Source organism: Protopterus annectens, chromosome 1.part1, assembly GCF_019279795.1.
Source record: "Protopterus annectens isolate FY-2018-M chromosome 1.part1, PAN1.0, whole genome shotgun sequence".
Lineage (NCBI taxonomy): Eukaryota > Metazoa > Chordata > Ceratodontiformes > Protopteridae > Protopterus > Protopterus annectens.
The window spans coordinates 1,277,012,290-1,277,035,200 of record NC_056726.1 but is presented as its reverse complement, the minus strand read 5'-3'; the positions used below and the strand labels follow the sequence as shown (position 1 = coordinate 1,277,035,200).

Genomic DNA, 22,911 nt, shown 5'->3' with positions numbered 1-22,911 from the left:
CTCAAGATTGGTGGCAACGCACGATGCATCGGAAACCATCCAGGTGCAATTAACCATAGGCAAGACTGCTCTGCAATTTGTAGCATGTTACAGGCCACCATCGTAAACTCAGGAACCTCACATGGCCTTCCTGAAAACACTGGAGGGGATAAATGTATCTCTGAACACCATAATACTAGGTGACTTCAACTACCCTAATATAGACTGGGAACACTACTCAAGCCCAAACACTCTAGCCCAAAAGTTCCTGGAATTCATAAACTCAAATGCCATGGAACAACTAGTCACCATCCCCACAAGAGGAGAAAACATACTTGATCTCATCATCACGAACATGGGAGCACAATGTTCAACACCGAAGTATACCCCTCACTGGTGAGATCAGATCACAAACTAATCTTGCTGGAGGTCCTTATCCGCCCCACCGAAATAAAAAGACCACAGTAAAGAACTTCTCGAAGCCAACTTCACACTGCTTAAGACTAGTGTGGTCTCCTTTAAGGCCCCGAGCGGTAAACATTACTCAAACCGCTGAATCACTTACAAATGCCTTCTACCAGCACCTGCAGGCTGCATGGATCAGGCAATCCCAAGCAAAACAAAGACTCTTTGTACCAAAGGCAAGCGTCCAGTCGGGTGGACCCCAGCCATAAACAAACTCTACAACAAAAGGAGAAAGCTACTACAAGATAGAGCAAAATCCTTAAAAGGAAAGACACCGCTGATCACTATAAGTAAAAAGCTAAGAGCTCTCATAAAATCATCCAAAGCTAATTTTGAGAGAAAAATAGCTAAGGACTCTAAAGACAACCATAAGGCATTCTTTAGCTATGTCAGAAACCTAGGAGGAAACTCCCAGATATGCTCAGAATTAGTCCAAAATGATGTGAAGATTACTGATCCTACAGACATTGTCAACATACTGGCTGACAGGTTCAGTGCAAACTTCTCGCCCCCCTCCCCCCCAAAAGGAGAGATATCTATACCAAATGATTGTAGCCCCACAAACATCTCTAACGCCCAGGTGAGAACTGCTCTCTCCAAGGCAAGGAACACAGCATCCATGGGACCTGATGGTGTCCCCAGCTGTGTGCTCCACGAACTCAACGAGGAATTAACCCCACAGTTAGGACAGCTGTTTAATCTTAGTCTCACCTCCGGATACGTACCCAGGGAGTGGCGCACAGCGACTGTGGTCCCACTTCACAAAGGCGGTGCCTCCACCGACCCTGGAAATTACCGTCCCATTAGCTTGACAAGCCTTATCTGCAAAGCCATGGAGAGGATCATAATGGATCTCATAAATAAAGACATAGGGAATTTGCAGACTTTGGATCCAACCCAGTTTGGCTTTGTCAAAGGCAGATCATGCCTTTTAAACTTGGTTGACTTTTTTGAAACAGTCACCAAGGCCATTGACAAGGGAAAGGCAGTCCATACAGCCTACCTAGACCTGGCGAAGGCTTTTGATACAATACCCCACTCGGGTATTATTGAAAAACTCATCAACTTAAATGTAAACCCATACATTACAAGATGGGTTGCAAACTGGCTGAGTGATAGAACCCACAGGGTCAGAGTTGCTGGCGCCATGTCAGACTCAAAGCCTGTCACAAGTGGTGTCCCACAGGGCTCAGTCCTGGGCCCACTCTTGTTTGGCATCTACATTTCTGAAGTGCAAGCAAACACAGGAGGGTTATGGCTGACAAAGTTTGCAGATGACTGCAAACTGGGCGCCGTGGTGAAAACACATCTGACACAGATATCCTTCAGAAGGGGCTCACAGAAACGGATAACTGGTGCCAGAGCCATGGCCTAAAGTTAAATGCCAAGAAATGCATAGTCATACCCTTCGGGAAAAACAAGGTTACCCCTAGCTACCATATAGGTGGCAATCCACTGATCACAGAAGAAGTTATCAGGGACCTGGGGACCCAGGTTGACAGTAGCCTTTCATTCGACACTCATATTGCTAAAGTAGTTAGGAAGACCTTCTACATTGCCCACCTTATCATGAAGGGATTCACATCTAGATCAAGGGAGGTCATAGTCTCCCTATACTCATCACTCATCAGACCAATGATTGAGTACAATGCCCCATTCAGAATGTATCTGACCCGACACTTGCAGCAGCTGGAGAGGCCACAAAAGTTCCTCACCAAAAGGATAAAGGGTCTCAAAAATCTGTCTTATGCTGCCCGACTGAAAGAACTCCAGCTATATTCATTTGCTTACTGCTTGCTCAGAGGTGACCTGTGCCTGACATACAAGGCCATGTCAAACCCAGATTTAATGAACATGCTTCATCTCAAAAAATCTAGATCCCTCAGAGCCACAAGGGCAGGAGACTTAAACCTCGACACGGTTATTAATAGGACGTGCTGGAGGGATAGATTCATCACCCAAAGACTCCCTATGCTGTGGAACAAAATCCCGGTATATGTGAGGCAGAGCACCTCGCTGGCCTTGTTCATGAGGAATCTTGACCAATGGATGGGAGATCGCAGATACACCCCAGGGGTTACCTCAGTGTCACTGCTCGACAGAGGCACAGCAAAATAATGGGCATAGTTTATCCAAACTAAAGGGGTGGCGTAAGCCACAAAACTATGGGCTAGGCTTGTAAATGCCCTCTGGCAGATAGCCTAGTATGAACCTATGAACCTATGAACCTATTAAGCCTGGGAATGGTGTCTGGTTAAGTGACTTGCTCAGAGTCACACAATTAGGCAGTGTAGGCTGAGGGAATCAAACCTTGGACCACTGGACCACAAGAAACAGCTAATTAACAGCTCCATAATCATCTGCACCAATTGTTAAACTGTAACACATTGTTTTTGCCTAAAATGTATAATGGCTTCTGTTGTCTTAAGGCTTCACTTATGCCAATGGGCAATAAAAACCGCCACAAGGCCATATCAGTTCCTTTACATTTATATATTTGTTGCAAGTGTATGTAATTTGCTACAATGCTATCTTTCACTTGAGTTACATGCTGGGTCACATAATTACATCTTTTACTGTGTAACTGTTTGCACATCATAATCCCATGTTATTGATGGTATATATTTTTCAATCTAGGTTGGGGCAGTAGAATCAAGGTATTGTGTTAAACATCACTATCGTTATTCATTCAGCGTGCAACAGTTGGTAGACTGTGACGAAAAAAATTGTGGCTGCCGGCCAGGTTATCCTGACTACGCATATCAGTACATTGAAGCAAATGGCCTTATGAAAGAAAATGACTATCCATATAAAGCTGAGGTAAGTCCTTACATAAGAGAAGTAGTTAGCAATTGTGTTATATTGATTTTATTTTGTTTGATCAAAAAACATTTTTGTCTCACTGGTATACAATTTTATGAAAATACTATGATATCTACTCTCTCGCTCTCAATCTCTCTCTCTCTCTCTCTCTCTATATATATATATATATATATATATATATATATATATATATATATATATATATATATAAATACACACACACACACACACACACACACATATATATATATATATATATATATATATATATATATATATATGCATACATATACGTGTGTGTGTGTGTTTGTGCCATAATATTTTAAAACTGTATATTTATCTAAATATTATAATACAAAATTGTACACGTATATGTAGGTTCATAAATTCACAGGTACTTACTAAGCTATTGATCTGTGAGGATCTTAAGAGTCCTAGCCTTAACATCTTGTGGTAGTTTTTTTTACCCTTATATTTTGCATATGAATAACCCAGAGATAGGCAAACAAGGATATGTTGGGATATTTACACGCAACACCTATTCTTGAGGGACAGGGGTGCTGAGCCAGGGGTGAATTTGCAGTTACTGATCTATTCATCTAAAGTATGCTTGAAGAATCATCATACTAGGTGACTTCAATTACCCTAATATAGACTGGGAACTAAAGCTCCCCCCAAACCCCTAGCCCAAAAGTCCCTGAATTCATAAACTCAAATGCCAATGGAACAACTAGTCACCATCCCACAAGAGGAGAAAACATATGATCTCATCATCACGAACATGGGACAATGGAGTGTTCAACACACAGATATACCCTCACTGGTGAGATCACACACTCTGTAAACCAATCTCTGTCCTGTCCACCCCACCACCCCTTTAAAATGAAAGAAAAAGAAAACTCACCAGAACTTCTTCTTCGACTTCAAGACTAGTGTGGTCTCGGTCTCCCTTAAGGGCCCTCGCGCCGGCAGAAAAATCACTACCGAATCATCACTTACTACTGCCTTCTACAGCACAATCTGGAGGGCTGCATGGATAAAAGAAAGCAAAACAAAGAGCAAGACTCCAGTTGGCAGGAGCGTCCAGTCTGGTGGACCCCAGCCATAAAAACTCTACAACAACAAAGGAAGAGAAGCTAAAGATAGAGCAAAAATCATCAAAAGGGTAAGACACCCTTGATCACTATAATAAAAAAACCAAAGCTCTCATAAGGTAAATCCAAAGCAAATTTTTAGAATAAAAATCAAAAAGACAATCAAAAGACAACTATAGCCTATCTTCTTATGCTGGAGAGAAACCGCAGAGAAACTCCCAGATATGCTCAGAACTAGTTCAAAATGATGTGAATTACTGATCCTACAGACACAAGGACCTGATTGGCAGTCGACAGGTTCAGTGCAACCCCCCCCAACCCATCTATACCAACAGCTTGCAGCAGCCCTCAAACATCTCCTCCGCTCTGGTCTCAACTGCTCTCTCTACAAAGCAAAAACACAGCATCCATGGGACTGTATGCTGTGTCGACTGTGTGCTCCTGAAATCAAGCCCCTCAACGAGGGACTAAAACCAATCGCTAGAACAGTGGAGGATCGTATAGTCTAGCCCTCTGTAACGCACTCTTCTGGTGGGCCCACACAACACCGGTCACACTTCACAACCCCCCGCGGTGCCTCCCCACCAGCTCTGGAAACAACCGCCCATTAGCTGGACCATAAAGGATCATAAATAGAGAGGACACTAAAATGGACCTCATATGGATCAGCATAGGAATTTGCAGACTTTGATGCATATCATTAAACTGACTGTTTGAAACATGCCTCTAAACTTGAAGAGTCACCAAAGCCATTGATGAGGAACCATGATGATGCGGGCCTCGATCTACAATACACCCCTCGACCCGGCTTAAGGCTCTCATGTACCATTGAAAAAACTCACGGGCCCCTTAACCACACATCAGCTTAAAAGTGAACCCACACATCACAAGAGACACAGGGGCTGGTTGGCTGGATGAGAACCCATTAGGTCAACTGTCACCAGTATTATGTGTGACTCAAAACACTCTCACAAGTGGGATACCTTATCTAAACCATGGCTACACACTAAAACACAAAGCATCTACAGGGACTCAAGTACAAACACAGGAGGGTTAACTGCCATAGTAAATGGCAATCTGATGACCGATATCCTTCCAAGGACACAAACAGATCTGACACAGATATCCTCTGGAAGCCTCCAAAAAAAGATAAAAGTAGCAAAGCTTATGCTCAAAGTTAAATGCCAAAACCTATATACCCTCAAGTTCAAAAAAGCACATATTACCCTATCTACTAGATGGCATCAGGGATTGAGACAGGACTGAGGGTAGGGACCTGGGGACCCAATGTAGATAGTAGTACCTCATTCATTGCCCATGTAGGGCGAAGAAGGGTTCTATCCACCACATTCTCCAATCTTCTCAAGAATAACTTCTCCTCAGCCCTCAAGGAGGTCATAATGCCCCTATACTCATCTTATTTCACCGAATTAACGCCTTTACTGGATGCCCCTGGAGAATGCAAAAAGGATTTGGCTGGTCGCAAACAAAGGTCAAATGCCTCACCAAAAAGGATAGTCCAGCTCTGACCAGTATGCTGCCACGGCTTAAGAACTCCAGCTCTATTCAGTCCTTGGTTATATGCTCAGAGGTGACTTTGCCTAACATATAAGGTGTATCAGAACCTAGATTTTGATGAATGGTCACAAACCAAAAGACATAGATCCGCCAGAGTCACAGAGGGAGACTTAAACCTCATACCTGGCTATTAATAGGACGTGCTGGAGGCTGTGGAATAAAATCCCGGTATAGCATCTCTGGAGCACCTCGCTGGCCTTGTTCAAGAATGTGAGTAAAGAGGATGGATGATCGATGTTCAAAAGAAATCTTGACCAGATAGAGATCTATAAAGTAAGAGAAGTTCTTTTTTTTTTTACATAGCATGGTAGAGGGCATCTAGGGTATCCACTGGGAGACATACCTATTCCTCCAACATATTCTATTTATTTTACTCTAGAGTTGATGTTTATGGTACCACTGGACTTGTGAATGAGTAATAGGTCAGACAGAATATAGTCACTTGTCAGTAATCTGTACGATACAGAGAAGAATTCTTTGAGATGGTATGTATAGCTTTTATGATTTATGCCGTTTAATTCTTTTTAGTGACAAAAGTATTATGATTATTCCATATGTGGGTGTTTCGACACTTGCATACTGAAAGGGTCATTATATTCAATGATTAGCCTAATGAATGCTCAGTACAGAGGAAGGAAGACGTCCTTGGACATGGACTCCATACCATTAGAAATAACCTCTACTATAAAAAATGACTTTCTTACTGCAATGGATACATGGGGATAAAGGGACAGCTCATTGTTGATATAGGTTCACAAATCTCTAATTATGGGATCAATTTTTACTGGTGTGTCATTGATGTGATAATTACAAAGGGAGTCATGCTTGCCAAAGCACATGATTATATATTTCTTGGCAGTTAGTTTTCGTACATAGTTATGATACCAGCTATTTGTTTGAGACCAGTCCTCTTCAGGATCTTAGTGTCCTCTCGGGAGATTATGATGGCATCAGTTTTGGTCATCCAGAAACCTAACATTAGCTTTGACCTCTGAGACATAAATGCCAAAGAGGAGTGTGACAAGGACTGAACTCTGGGGTACATGCTAGTGACAGTTCATTTGGAGAAGATATAGCTGCCCACCCTAACTTCTTGGGTTCTCTTTGTTAGCTAGTGTGTTATCCAATGAGTTACATATGAGTAGGTATTTATCTGGAAGCATTTATTTGCAATACCTGAATGCAGGATATTGTTGAACACCTTTGCAAGGTCTAGCTATGTGATGTGCAATGTTTTACCCACATCCGTTGCTTCAGTAATTTTTTGAAGAACTCAACCATATTAAATAAGCACAGCCTACTGTTGACAAATCCAGACTGGATTGGGTTGAGAGTCTGTAGTTTACTAAATCCTTATTTATTATTTCCTTAATGATCCTTTTCATAACCTTACAAATGAGACACGTCAGGGTTATGAGTCACCAATACCCCATATATCTGGCCCATTGAAGACTCACCTTTGTGTAATAGAATGACTGTGTCTGAAAATGAAGAAAGAGAACATTATTTGGACTTTCCCACCCTTTGTCCTTAAATAATGAGCATGCTTGAAATGCTTGATGTTTATATATGCTAAACTAGTTTTATTTAATAGTCCATCTTATTATCACTTTTTCTTTTATCTTTTATTTTGTGGCACAAGACATACAGCTGTGTTTTGTTTTGTTCTTATACTGAAAACAAAGCAAGTGTTCAAGTGTTCTGCAGCTTAGAAAAGAATTAGAGTCTTCATAGACCACTTAGGCCACTGGGAGCAGGGTGTTACCATCCCGGATATGAGCAGAATAATTATTAGAAATATGGATTATAATGAAAACACAAAGGAAGAGAGCAGTTAGCAAGTCCTCCTTTAGTCTACATAATTAAAGCGTTTGGTCAGCATTTTAAAAACAAGAAAACCATAGGCATGTGTCATCTTCTTCCCTCAGCAGCCAGATATAGCCTGCTCAGCTTTAAAGCAGTCATATCAGTGTAAAATATTTACTCGTATATCGGAAACAATGTTCCATACTTATGTGACTGCAGGTAATATGTGAACATCTAGGTGTCATGCTCTCTTTTATTACAGAGGTGAAGTTATGTTTAAAGTGAAACGGTGAAATCATGATTTCCTGATGGAAAAAAAATGATTTAAAATTAGAGGAAAAAGGGGAGAGTAGAATAAAGAAATGGATGGAAAATACAGAGAAAATATAAAGCTAACAGTAACATTCAGCCATGGAAACTCGTTGACAGCTGCCTGAGGTATTACAGGGACAGGCAGTGTCCTGGATTGAATAACAGCCAAGGTAATTTTGGTAAGAATCAAGTACTAAGCCCACCACAACAAGTGGCAAGCAATCATTAAACTAGTAAAACATAAACTAGCATAAGTGACTTCTAGGAAAGCTATATATAAAATACTGTAAACTGATCTTATTTTCAAACTCTCCAAGTCTATTGGGGGGCAACTAAAAAACTGAAGCCAAATATGAGCTCAAGAGTATTCTGGAAGGCACAAGACAGCCAATTCTATTGATGTGAGCAAAACACATAGAGAAAGAAAGAAAAAGAAAGAAAAACTAAGATGAAGATGTAGAAAATAAAAGAGAATGAAGAAATACTGATAAAGGAACTTGATGTAAGCCCCATTCCTAAGTTAACTATCAAGAGATTTCATTGCATGCTTTAGATATGAGACACATGCACTCTGCTGGAAGAGACTCTGTGATGGAGTCTAACTCATTTAAACAGTATCACAATAGACTTCTAATGAGAAGGAGTCACTGAGGTTACTTGTAACATTGCTACATACATTAAAATTCAACAGCTGCTCTAGAAAGTGAATTGTACAAATTAAACTTATAACTGTGACATAGCCTAAAGATAAGAGTCCTACCATACTGAATGCTTGCAATAGTGAATAATCCTGAAGAGAACAAGTGATAGCATTATTCCTATATGAATCATACTGTTAATGATACACATGAAATGCAGTGAAATGTTAACAAAAGCACAGATATTCGCAGCAGAACTATACCTTCTTCGTTACAGAAAAAATGTTAAAAGATATGAGTTATTGACTGGACTGAACAATACAACACAATTACATAGGATCATAGGATCGTAGGAAGTTACTAGGCTAATGGTCCTAGGGCCCTTACAAGCCTAGCCAAGTTCTACCCTTATTTCCACAATCAGCAGTTATTGACCCTGTCCAAGAAGGACACAGGTGAAACCCCCAGGGTGAATTTATCGTTACCCATCCAGTCGTCCAGATTGCATTTGAAGAGGGCTAATGAGGTGTTCGGTTTGACATGAAGTGGGAGTCTGTTCCAAAGGTGTGATAACCTCTAGGAGACAAATCTGTCCCTCCAGCAGGTTCTATTAACGTCACATACCAGGATAAGGTCTTTAAAGTGAGTAACGTGTACCATCTCACTTGCGGATATGCAGCATTTCCAATAAAGCAGAGTCAGAGATTGCCTTATGTGCAAGGCAGAGATTGATTCTGAGTAGCCTGTGTGAAACAGAATAAAGTGATAGTGATTTCAGATGATCCACATAAGGACAGATGCTGACATAATAAGCCAATATAAATACTTCAACCATCATGTAATATGACAAGCCTATGCCACAATACTACAGAAATAAAAAACAGCGAAATGCAGTACCAAAGTTTACAACACTTGAAATGTAATAATATCACATAATGGAGCTGTACTGTCAAAATATATTTCTACAGAATAATGATACTCACATCTACGAAGTAATTCATATATTCCTCCTATGATAACCTCCTTCCTAAACCGCAGTACTGCTATCATGGACACTCTGCAAAATTGTCAACATTAATGCATGTTACTGGCAAACAAAAGACTTTTGTATCTACCGTGTTGTGAATCAAAAAAATTAAGAATTATATAGTATGGTTCAATGTTATATGGCAAAATTCAAAGAATTTATAGAAGTGGAAAATATTAACATGAAGTTGCAGCAATCAGGTTTCTTGAACACTATACAACAGCAAACATATAACTCAGTTAGATAACCTTCAACTCTCCAATTAATCGTAGGCACTAAACAGCCTATAATTGCAAAGTACCTTGCAAAGGTAAGGACCTGCGGTGGTGGTGCTGTGGTAGCGTTGTCGCCTCACAGTAAGATGCTGTCCGGTTCGATTCTCAGCTAGAGCGTCTTCTGCGTGGAGACATGCGTGAATGGGCATACCTTTGTTAAAGGTTGTGCATCAGGCCTGGCAAGCCGGTACGTAAAAATCAACTGCCAATCATTAGCGGACCGGAGTTCCGCTGTGGTGACCCCTAACCGGGAAAAGCTGAAAGACACAAACAAACAAACAAACCTTGCAAAGGTAAGGGAAAACAGCTCTTGTACTTTACAAAAAAGCACCTAAACAAGCATGTCCAAGGGTCAGCTTCCGGTGATTTCTCCTGTCCACCTGGTGAATATGGGCATACTGGGGCAATGCAGCACCTGCCTTATATACACAGACAACCCTCTCCACCTACCACCCAACACTACAACCTGCGAGAGATGCACTTACATAGCCAAACTGGAAGCAAAGCTCTCTCCAGCCAAGATTGTGCTAGACAGTCAAGAGGGGAATGTTAACACCTGCATTACACCTCAAGCAACACATAACCCTTCAAAACCCACACCATCAACACCCACACATAGCAACACCAATCCCACATATGCAGAGGCCCTTAACATTAACCTGCCCAAGCAACAAGGACCTGCGAAGCTGAAACGCAAACAAACACCAGTCACAACCAAAGTGACACATAGCTCACAACACCTGTGTGCCACCCAACAACAGCCCCTAAGGCTAGACAGCATACCCAACACTTTAGTCATGAGTGACTCTATAGTCAAGCACACTGGTGTCCCACTCACCAGGCTGAACAAGGAGAAAATTACAGTCAGCTGCCTGTCGGGTGCCAGGATCTGCCACATAGCGCATGCACTCAAGTCACTCCACAGCAAGTACAAATACGAATCTTTCATTGTCCCTGTTGGAGTGAATGACTTGAGACGCACCTCCCTGGACTACATGAAAAGAGACATGGAAGAGGTCTCAGATCATGTGGCCCAGGCAGGTATGACCCTAGCCCTGAGTAGCATCCTGCCTTCGCCAGAATGATACCACAGTATAAGGACAAAATAATTGACTTCAGCAATTGGCTAAGCTTCTGGTGTCATTCAAAGGGGATCCAGTATCTGTCTGCCTAGGACGACATGATTGACAAACCACAATGCTTTGCCAGAGATGGTCTGCACCTGTCATCTCTGGGATTCAGGTTACTGGCTAAAGCTCTTGCCAGCCCTATAGTGCCTTTTTTAGGCAAGGTTCAAAGGACAAAACCACCACCGTAACAGATACAAGCATGTAAAATCTGAAGGTAATGCTACTCAGTGCTAGAAGTCTAAACCTCAAAATGCACTCTCTCGAGGCACTCCTAAAAATGGAGAACATCTATATCTGTTCAGTAACTGAGACCTGGTTCAAGGCTCCAGAGAGCACCCCTGCAATTCCAGGCTACAACTCTTACCACACTTTTTGGCCACCAAATGAAGATCAAAACAATAAAGGTGGAGGAGTGTCCATATTCACAAAGAATATTCACACCTCCAGGCTAGTTGCCCAACACAATGCATCTGAAATTCTCCACATGCAACTAACACTAGGTAAGATTGCAATCCAAATTGTAGCTTGCTACAGATCCCCCACCATGCCCCAAGATTCTCACTACACCTTTCTAAACATACTGGAAAATATTAAGATAGAACCAAACACCCTAATCTGGGTGATTTTAACTACCCTGCCATTAACTGGGAAAAGTACTCGGGTACCAACACCTTTTCCCAATGGTTCTTGGAATTCATAAATTCCAACGCCCTGGATCAACTAATCCATTGTCCCACCAGGGGCTCCAATATCCTAGACCTGTTCATTACCAACATGGGAGATAGATGCTCCACACCAGTGGTCACCCCCTCATTGATCAGGTCTGACCATAAGCAAATCACCCTTGATATTCACATCCCACTCCCACCCCCAGTAAGGAAACTTCCTTAAAAAACTTCTCCAAAACCAACTTCATGCTACTCAAATCAGAAGTGACAAACTTCATGACACCCATGCAGACGGGAGCTGAAAGTTCGACTGCTGAGCTGAATCCTACACTAAGGCACTGTACAAGCACATCCACTTGTGCATGAATTGTGCCATCCCAAATAGAACCAAAATGCTCTCCTCCAAAAAAAGGAAGCCAATCAGGTGGTCCCCTGCCATAAACAAACTATACAACAGAAGAAAGAAACTCTTGCAGAAAAGAGGAAAATCCCAGGTTGCAAAAAACTCCCTTACCAGCCTCAGTAAGAAGCTGAGATCCCTCATAAAATCCTCCAAAGCTAGTTATGAAAATAAAATTCCCAAAGATTCCAAAGACAAACACAAGGCATTCTATAGTTATGTCAAGAATCTAAATGGCAATGCTCAGATATGCTCTAATCTACAACAGAATGGCATTAAATATACTGATCCCAAGAATATTGCCAATATCCTGGCAGATCGATTTAGTGCCAACTTCATCCCCCTCTCACCCCCTAAATGGCCCATCTCAATACCAAAAGATTGCCAAATTCCAGTAATCATGGCCACACAGGTAGAAACCACACTCTCCAAAGCTAAGAATACAGCATCCATGGAACCAGATGACATCCCAGGCTGTGTACTACATGAACTACAAAATGAACTGGCACCTCACCTAAGTGTCATGTTTAATCATAGCCTCACCACAGGCTTTGTGCCCATTGAGTGGTGCACAGCTACAGTTATCCCACTCCACAAAGGGGGATCCACCTTGGATCCCAGGAACTACCGTCCCATCTGTCTGATGATCCTGATCTGCAAGGACATGGAACGCATTCTCATAGAACTTATAAACAAAGACATTGGCAACCTTCAAACACTGGACCCCACCCAGTTTGGGTTTGTGAAGGGCCGATCTTTTCTCCTGATCCTGATTGACTTCTTTGAATCAGTCTCCAGAGCTGTGGAAGAGGGTAAGGCAGTCCACACAGCCTATCTGAACCTCACCGAGGTCTTCAACATCATCCCTCACTCTAGAATCATAGATAAACTTACTAAGCTGGGCATAAATCCCTACATCACTCGATGGGTTGCCAACTGGCTTACGGACAGAACTCACACTGTAAAAGTAGCCGACAACAAATCCATCTCCAGACAAGTGACAGGGTTCAGTCCTGGGACCGCTCTTGTTTGGCATCTACTTCTCTGAAGTACAGGCCAACACTAAGGGACTCTGGTTAACAAAGTTCGCAGATGACTGCAAACTGGGAGCCATTACTGAATCCCCAAATGATGTGGATATTCTATAAAAGGGCCTTACAGAAACAGATGCTTGGTGCCAGAGACATGGGCTCAAGCTTAATGCCAAGAAATGTATAGCTATCTCCTTTGGGAAAAAACATGTACCCATGAATTACCATATAGGTGGCAGTACACTAAACACCGAAAGTGTGATGAGTGACTTAGGGACACAGTTGGACAGTGGTCTCACCTTCGATAACCACATTGCCGCAATAGTCAGGAAATCCTTCTATGTGGCACACCTCATCACTAAGGGCTTTTCATCCAGAAAAAAGGAGGTCATTGTCCCACTGTACTCATCCCTCATTAGACCCATTATAGAGTACAATGCCCTGTTTGGTATGTACCTCACAAGACATCTGCAACAGCTGGAAAGGCTGCAGAAATACCTTACTAAAAGAATCACAGGCCTGAAGCAGATACCCTATGCTGACTGTCTAAAAAAACTCCAGCTATACTCTGTGGCATATCTTCTACTCAGAGGCGATCTCTGCTTAACATACAAGGCCATGTCAAACCCTGAGCTGTTGGACATGCTCCACATAAAGAAATTTCAATCCCTCAGAGCCATACACTCCAGGGATCTAAACCTTGTCATCACAATGAACAAAACTTGCTGGAGGGATAGGTTCCTGACCCAGAGACTACAAATACTCTGGAATAGACTGCCCATACATGTCAAGCAGAGTGTCTCCTTGACCCTCTTCAAAAGGAACCTTAATGATTGGATGGGAGATAGGAAATTCACCCCAGGGATCACGTCAGTTGCCCTGCTAGACAGGGGTCCAGAGAAGTAAATATTGTGGGAAGAAATATCCAGGGAATTGTTATGGCTAGGCTTGTATAGGCCCTACGGCAGACAGCCTGGTACCAACCTATGAACCTATAATGTAGCAATAGTCTGACCTTCTAGGAGTTGCAATCTCTGTAACTGGACCGCAGTTCTGTGAACATGTCAGAATCCAAAGTACTATGACAAGGAGCATAAAGTCACATGCAACTTACTGGCTACAGAAGTTCCAGGAGTAGAGTAACCTTTTCTTGTCACGTGTCTGAAGGTCAATGTGCTGCATCACATACTTATAAATCATTGTTTGGCCACATTGTAAGTGATTCATGTCTTCAATGGAAACCTAGCAATCAATAATAGGCATGCATGTTTATAATAACACCAGAAAGCCTGCACACAGTATGTAACTAATTTTCTCCAAGCATTGTCAATACAGGAAAATATAATGTTCATGATAATTATATCCACGCATGTTATGCTCTTGTCAGGTGAACATCCACATATAAATATTGCTTTTCCTTGTAATAATGCTATATGCATGAATTATTTCTGTTTACTGGATATTACAAGCTCATAGATTAGTCCTAAGCTAACTGCCTTTGCGAGCCATTTTAAGCCTAGCCAATTACCCCTTGTGAGACTCAAACCCTGAACCTTGTGTTTGTAAGGCATACAGCTAAACCATTAGGCCACCCATATATTTGCTAACACACACGTTGTTAACATATTAGGTGTTCTATGCGAAGACATTCCTTGATGTGCTTTTTTGCATGGTCATGTGCTCTCTATCAGTCTTAACATGGAAATAGTTCTATAAAATCCCTGCCACAGTAGCACACCTATGTCTAAACTAATGCATTATATGGTGTAATAGTGCAAGTTCATAAGTGCAGACTGCGACATTAGCTGCCATTTGGACTCACAGCACTCACTTGCAATCAACTCAGCTTATAACAAGTCAGACCAGAAACTATGCTACTGCACTTGTGTGACAAAAGCATATACCTGTGGGATTAGCAATGAACTTCAACAACAGATATAGTACATGTGCTTTATACATTCATCCATATGGGGTGGAGTAAAGGTTTTCCTAATTCATGAATGTGCATATAGGTTCATAATTTCAGGTGTCAAACATATAACCCACTAGTCTTCAAGAAAACAGATTGCTGTGACACAGTATTAACAGCTCTTACGTCTACTCCTTCTTTTACATACATACCTATGTATGTGCCGATTATTTTTGAAGGAAGTTATTCACTTGTACTACAGGAAGCTTTTTCTGTAATTTTGGATGGTATTGTGTAATGTACCTGTCATTTTTGTATTAGCTGAACATTTACTCAAATATTAACGCTGTATGTGTGAGTTCCACCTTAAAGACTCTCTTTGATGAGTCTTTCATTTTAGTTTCATTTCATCCAGGACTTCAAAGATGTAAGGAGACATAGAATTGCACAAGTACAGAGATCAAGTCCTGCAGCCATGATTTTTCAAAAGTCTCTGAAATCAGTGCAACATGATAAAATGCTTGTCAAAACTGTAATGAAAACAAAAACGCCAACGATGTATGCAGTCATGCAGCATAGATATTGTTGAAGGAAGAACAGCAAACAGAGAACCCACTGTGGTGTCAGCTGCCACTGCAGTGGTTTACATGTATAGATTATCTGCATGACAGCAGAAAATGGAACTATTCTTAATGCATATTTCAATTTTATCTTGGATCATGCATGATTATCACTACTACAAAAAAGAAGTAATCCTTCATCCAGAAAGCAAGCTTACCATTCATCTTACCCTGCTACTAATGTAGGTAGAATTTGTGAAGGCCCAATCTGACATATGTTTTGTTGACCCAAACTACTGCTGGATGTTGGGAGAAAACTTTTAAAGGCATGTAAAAATTATTTATTTATTTATTTGTCCTTTGATAACCAACAAATTAATTTTGAAATAAATAAAATTAGCATTTTGATGGAAATAGCATCTGTCTGTAATACCACATAGCTGATACCACATCTAAGGCCCAAACACTCTGAATGTCTGTGCACAAATGCAGCCCCCCCCCCCCCAAATACATCAGCATCAGTCCATCAATGTTGCTGATCTATCATTCTCAAGTATAAAATGGACAAGCCTATCAACCATGCAGATCAAGTGCCATGGTCCAGAGGTCTTCATCACAGGAGAATGTGCGTGCAGGAGGATAAACCGGTGCACTTGTCTAATAAAATGTTTACCTGTCTGTGCTCTGCCACAATCCTGTCTCCCAGGTGATGATGTGTTAAAAAAGTGACTTGTGCACACAGGACTGTTTAATAAAGGAGGCTGGAATCATGCAAGTGCCTGAGAATTGTTGATATCACCTACAAGGTGATGGACACAGATGGTAAAGGGTGTTCTTCTTCCAAAACTCATAACCAGTTCAAGAAAGAGTCCTTCTGGTATGAAGTCTTCCTAGCAACTTCAGTAATTACGCTACCCCAGCATGTAAGTCCTGCTTTGTCAGGCAGTCTATGCCAATAAAGCAGCCCCTGAGGCAGAGCCTTCTGTTACCCAACTGTTGCAATGTATTGTAACAGATATCTGTATTACTTCTAAGTTTATAGGCTTCAAAAGTTTTTTTATTTGCTACCAATGACAGATAAGACCGTTTTTGACTATGTCAGAAAATGTATATTACTGATGAGTACAGTTTGCATGTGTATTTTGATTGTGTGTTGAACATATACACAACACAAGATAGAAATGTCATTTCTTAATACATTCAAAATATCATCAGTATGTGAACACATCCTTGACCTTTGATGACAGGGTGCAGTCTTAACAGTTTACAAACTGGGGGATGCCATATCAGACCTACTCAGATTTATAGTCATCAACATGACCAGTAGTCTATGTTAAATCATTAAGAGAGTCATAATGGAGCAAATCTAAAATTTTTGGAAGAATACGGGCTTGTTAATTGGAGATCTTGGATTGTGATTCTTGTGACATTTTTCAAAGATATAACAAAAACACTTGAATATCCCACAATTTATATTGTTTATCATGAGTTTGATAAAGCACCAACAACACCTTATATTAGACAGTAAATGGCAAATTAAAAATATTCAGTGTCACCCCATGTGCCATTATATGGCTAGAACACTGGACAGGTAATAGCACACAAGTCAGGGTGGGCTGATAGCCTTGCTGCTTCAGTGGTGATTATGGATGGTGTCATACAGGGTTGAGTACAACAGCCACATCTTTTTTAACTGTTCTTCTCATAAATAGAAGTGCCCAATTATCTGCAGAGATTTCTCAAAAAGTTACCAAGTTCATAATCCCCAAGCATCAAGTACCTTAGTTGCGAAACACTGAGGTTCAAAATGGCAGTAAATGATAATCAATGCCAGTGCGGTTTCTGTGTGTGTGTGTGTGTGTGTGTGTGTGTGTGTGTGTGTGTGTGTGTGTGTGTGTGTGTGTGTGTGTGTGTGTGTGTGTGTATGCAAAATGATTCCTATCTTTTGGAAGATTTCTCATTTCTCTGTGCTTCTGCAGCTATGGAATTTGGCATCTATATGTTCAGAGGATGTCAGGGACTTAAGAGTTTGACTTTTTTCCACTGTAGCCTTTGGCAGGTTGTGATTAATAATGTGGTTTCCCCAACATCTTTACTCAGAGTCTTATAGTAAACCTGGCTGTGGATAAGCACAAGTTGTTCACTGTAAACTGGGTAAGCATGATTCAGAAAAATCATACAACAAAAGCTAAAAGATATTAAGGATTATAATTATGCCACCAATCATAACCTACTTATTATGTGTTTGAGACATGAATGCCAAGAAATTCGTTTGAGAGGTGAATCTTGGCATTCGTGTCAAGAGCCTATAATTAAAGGCTATGATCAGAGACCTGATATTCTTTCTAGTGCCTGCTTTCATAGCTGTAAACACTTAGCGAGCACTGTCAAAACAGCAGTGTAATGCAATCCCTTATTTTTACACCCACCTTGCCCTTCAACTCCACCATCCAGATTTTTGAAGAATGTCCAGATTTTTTGTCATATGCTTGATCTGTTCTTCAAAAAATATTTGTGTTTTGGGCAAACTGCTGTGGACTGAATTCACTTAATAATGACAGATATTTGAGTTTCAGACAATAGCCATCAGAAACTGCAGACAAACATGTATCCTGTTACTCTAGCTACATTTTAAGTTTATAACAGGATGTTAGGGACACCTGAATGGTACAGACAGTAGACAGAAAGAAATCAGTTTTTTTTTATTCTGCCTCTGTCTTTGGCTGGTTAGTAGACAGATTTGATAGAAAAGCTCAAGACCCGACCTTAATAACTGAAGTAAGGCGTGCTTAACACTTGTTAAAATTGGGTCTTGTGTATTGTAGCTCTTAACTGATTTGTCTTTTTCCAAAATATTGGAGCATAATCACTGCATTCCATGGACTACAAATGTTTTATGCTCCTTAGAGCGTTATACCGAGAAAATTCCTATAATTCAGTTAAGATACTTACTTAACATGTTCTGTTATTGCTAATAATTCAAGCCTAATTCTAAATGATCATTTAAAGTGTTTCCAACTTTCTATTTTGTTCCTTTAAAAATGCCCATCAATGTATAAGAAAGCCTCTCTTAAAAACTAACTCCAAGTGAATGTCCTTCTAGGGCATAAATGTTTCAGTGTGGAAGACAGAATATTTGTACTTTAGTTTTAAAAACAAATGAAACATCTGTTAATGGAAAGACATCAGATTTAAAACAAAAAGCTACTTATTGGAGTAACACTGTAACATACAGAATTAAATGTGATTGTTGAGCAAATAAGACTGAAAGGAAAGGCAGTGGAACTGCACTTCACATTATTCATGAAAGAAAAATTGAGGGCTTTAGAGATTTAGTATCTAGTACTTTACATCAGCCTAGAGGAGATGAGATATTTAGGATGTTAAACAAGCTTGAAGCTAAATTGATTTTTATATATAACACTGTCTGATGGGTTTAAATACAGAACTATGATGGCAAGGTTTAGTGTGATATTATTCATTAATATTATTATTCTTGTTGCTGTTATTGTTATTATTATTACTATTATTAATATTATATTTCAATCTGTTAACCAGGTTATTCTTATTGAGCAAAGCCCATTTTTCAGAGGGGGCCCAGGAGTAGCTATGCAAAATCAGAATACAAATAACCAGAGAATACAATAACAAAAAGTAGGATTAATGATTTCAGTACTTCGGTAAGGTGAACACAATTAAATATACACACTAAGTTTAGAAATTGTGGAGGTTATAGACGTGAAATATTTTAGAGTACAAGAGCATTAAGACAAAAGAGGTTTAGATGTGGGCTAGTTATAGGTGAGATGGTAGAAGTAGTTATGGTTACTTCAGAAATAGTGACAGATACGTGAATGTATGTGGAAAGTAAGGGTCGGTCATGGTTAGTCTCTGGTGCTGGGTAGTCAAGTCACAGCACACTTCTGACAAGATTTTAAACTGTTAAGGGTTGATCTATACATGGTTTTGAAATGTGTGAAGTTAGCAACATCGTGTAGGTGCTGAGGTAAGGAATTCCATGGATGAGGTAGGAAGTAACTCAGTAAGCAGTCTCCAACTTCAGTAGAAGCAAGGTTTTGTTAGAGGAGCCTAAGATCCTTTTAGTGTACTGTTTAACAAGACAGGACATGGATGGGCATTTGAAATTATATATGAATTTATGGGTGAATGTCAAGTGAATGAGGTTAAGTTTATTTTAGTAGAGCATTCATCCAAATTGGTTTAGTATGTCACAAAGTACCCTGTGCTTTTATTGGGTGAGCAGTAAACTTTGCAATTTTGTATTGTGGATTCAAGCTCTGGAAATGTAGTTTATCAAGGTTGTTAATATATGGTATTCCACTGAACAATCTGAAAAGAAGTAAAGATTCAGTAAGTTTTTTTTCTTCCTTGAGGGAAGTGTCAAACTGTGTTTTAATCAGTAAAGGGCAGCAAGTCTTATTTTTAGTGTCTTGTGTGATATTGTTAAAGTACTCATTAAAGAAGAGTTTTTTGTCTATAAGTACATCAAGGTATAATGCTGAACTATTTTAATGGGGGCATTGTTTATGGAGATATGAGAGCTAGAGACTGGTTTCCCTTTTGGGGGTGAATAGCATTTCTCATTGAATATTGGATAACTCAGTTTTGCAGTTGAGAAGTAAGAAAGCGTGCATTGAGCACTACAAGCAATAGTGAGTCTGCTTACTGCAGAAGTTTTAGGTCTGGTCTGTGACAGTACAAATTGTTCATAGAGATGTAAACAGTAATGGGCTGAAGATACTACCCCAACAGAGTCCAGTATTGGTACTAGTAGTGTAACAGTAGGTGGACTCCTGAAATATGGTTTGGATTCTGTTGTGTAAGTAGCTTTAAAACCAGTTGAGTACTCTGTACATCCCAGAGTATGTAGTCTCTGCAGGAGTAGCCTTTGCTTGACCACATCGAAAGCTTTAGAAAAGTCAATAAAAAGAGCTGCAACTGTGATACCTTTGTCATATTCTGATGCACCATAATCTGTCATTTCTACTTATACAGTTTGAAATCTATGTGCAGGGCAGGCAAGCTGTTTGGCTTTAATTTATTGTAATCCAATAGGTGATGTAGTAGTTGTCTGTGAACTACTCTAATATTTTAAACGGGGGGGGTGAAGCTGGAGAGAAGTCTGTAATTATCTATTTTGACAGAGTCATCATCTTTGAAGAGGGAGATGATGTAAGATTCTTTGCACAAAGATGGATGAAGTAGCCTTCTGTGAGACTTACATTCATAGGATCATGGGCAAGTACTAGGCTAGCTGCACTTGTGAACCATTTTAAGCCTAGCCAATTTCCCTTTTAAAGGTGAGAATCAAACCCTGTATCTTATGTCTGTGAAGTAAACACTTAACCATTACACCGCTGTTGTGGTATCCTACACTATGACAGGCTTAAAATAGAATGGAGGAGTGAAGGCTGCTGATTCCATTTACTGAGGAAATAGGGTTTGGTACAGAGTTTTTAGTAATGATGGAATGGAAGTAGATACTGTAAACAAAGCCCGGGACTCTGGTCTTTTTGTTTCTACCCTACTACTTGACCTCTCTAAGGCCTTTGACACTATCTCACACAGCCTGCTTTTAACTAAACTCTCAAAACGTAACCTATCTCCTTCATCTTTGAACTGGTTCTCCAGCTACTTATCCAATAGATATCAAGCAGTAAAATGGAAAAAGGCCACCTCCTCATTTCTTAATACCCCAACTGGAGTTCCCCAAGGTTCTATATTGGGTCCCTCCTCTTTAATATATTTATAAATTATTTCCGCAACTCTATCCCTTTCTCAAACATCATCCAATATGCAGATGATTCAACTATTATCTGCTCTGCCACATCTATCTCTACACTCCTAAAGCTTACTCAAGATGCTTTTTCAACCACTGAGCAAAGGATGAAAAGAAACCACCTAGCACTCAATGCCTCTAAAACCAAATTAATGGTATTTACCCCCTCTAAAGTCACCTCCTTTGATATAAACTCATTCTCTATTACTAGTCAAAATAACACACCTCTGGAACTGGTGTTAGAGACCAAATTACTTGGGGTCCAAATTGATAACCAGCTCAAATTCAACTCCCATTTACAACTAAATATCAAAAAAAAACATCAAAAACTAGGTATGCTCTATCGACAAAATAATTACCTTACACCTGCCACTAAAATCACTCTCTCTACTTCCTTTCTTATCCCCTGCCTTCTCTATGGAGCTCCACTTCTAATTAATCTACAGTCCTCTCTGAAAACACAACTTTCCTCTTGCTACAACAAAATCGCCAAGTTCGCTACCAGCCATAAGTCCTCCACCCACCACTGTTCCTCTCTCCAACAACTACATTGGCTAGAACTACCCAATCATCTCACCTACACTCAACTAATTCTTGCACACAAGCTCATTTTCAACCCCTCCCTCTGTCCCTCCCTTTCTTCTGCCTTTAAAATGCGCCTACCTGCTAGAGTATTAAGGTCTAACAACCAAAATCTATTAGAAGTGTACAAACCAACTTGTCCCCCAGGCAAAAATCTTCTATCCTATGGTCTGGCATGCCTCTGGAACTCCCTACCACCGTCCATTCGCACCACCTCTAACCATTTTATTTTCAAAAAATCTCTTCATTCGCATCTAGTATCCCAGTGGGAATGCTCTTCCTCCCACCCCACATAACTAACACTGGCAACTTCCATCTTCCTTTCTCTCCCCTGTTTACACCAGCAATTTTCCTTTATCATTTCTCCTAACTCATACATTCTTATGATTATTAGGGTATCTGCAAGAAACCTCTTAAGTGTATGATTCCTAAGATGTAATGACGTCTCAGTATTTACTTTGCAATATTCCTTTTTTAGTCTGTATCTTCTGTAAGTTTCATCACTAGTTTGTATTATTTGTAATATTTGCTGTACTATTTGTAATTGTTTGCTTGAATCTTTTACATCTGTATAATTATCATCCATAACCTACTGTAACCTAGATTGTTTGGAGCTTTTCTCCCCAGGACTCCATTGAAAACAGGCTCATTTTGGCCCAATGGACTATCCTGGTAAACCAACTGCAAATAAATAAATAAAATAAAATAAATATACAAAAGATGTGGCTGTAACTTGATTGTAAGGAAAGTGCTGTGTGTTGAATGCAAAGCTCCTAAGGTTTCTGGAGAATTGCTTCTTCAAGAGGCTGCTGGGTTGTAGTTATGTGTGTTTTG

The 22,911-nt window shown here is 40.3% G+C and overlaps 1 protein-coding gene across 1 annotated transcript in view; it reads left to right on the top strand.

Moving 5' to 3' along the window:
• The window catches only part of LOC122809959 (cathepsin L-like proteinase), a 340,112-nt gene that overhangs the window by 76,665 nt on the left and 240,536 nt on the right, over positions 1 to 22,911 (top strand). Inside the window, exon 3 of the mRNA XM_044081550.1 lies at positions 3,082 to 3,264. Within this exon, the coding sequence (XP_043937485.1) occupies positions 3,082 to 3,264 (183 nt within the window). The remainder of the gene's footprint in view (positions 1 to 3,081; positions 3,265 to 22,911) is intronic.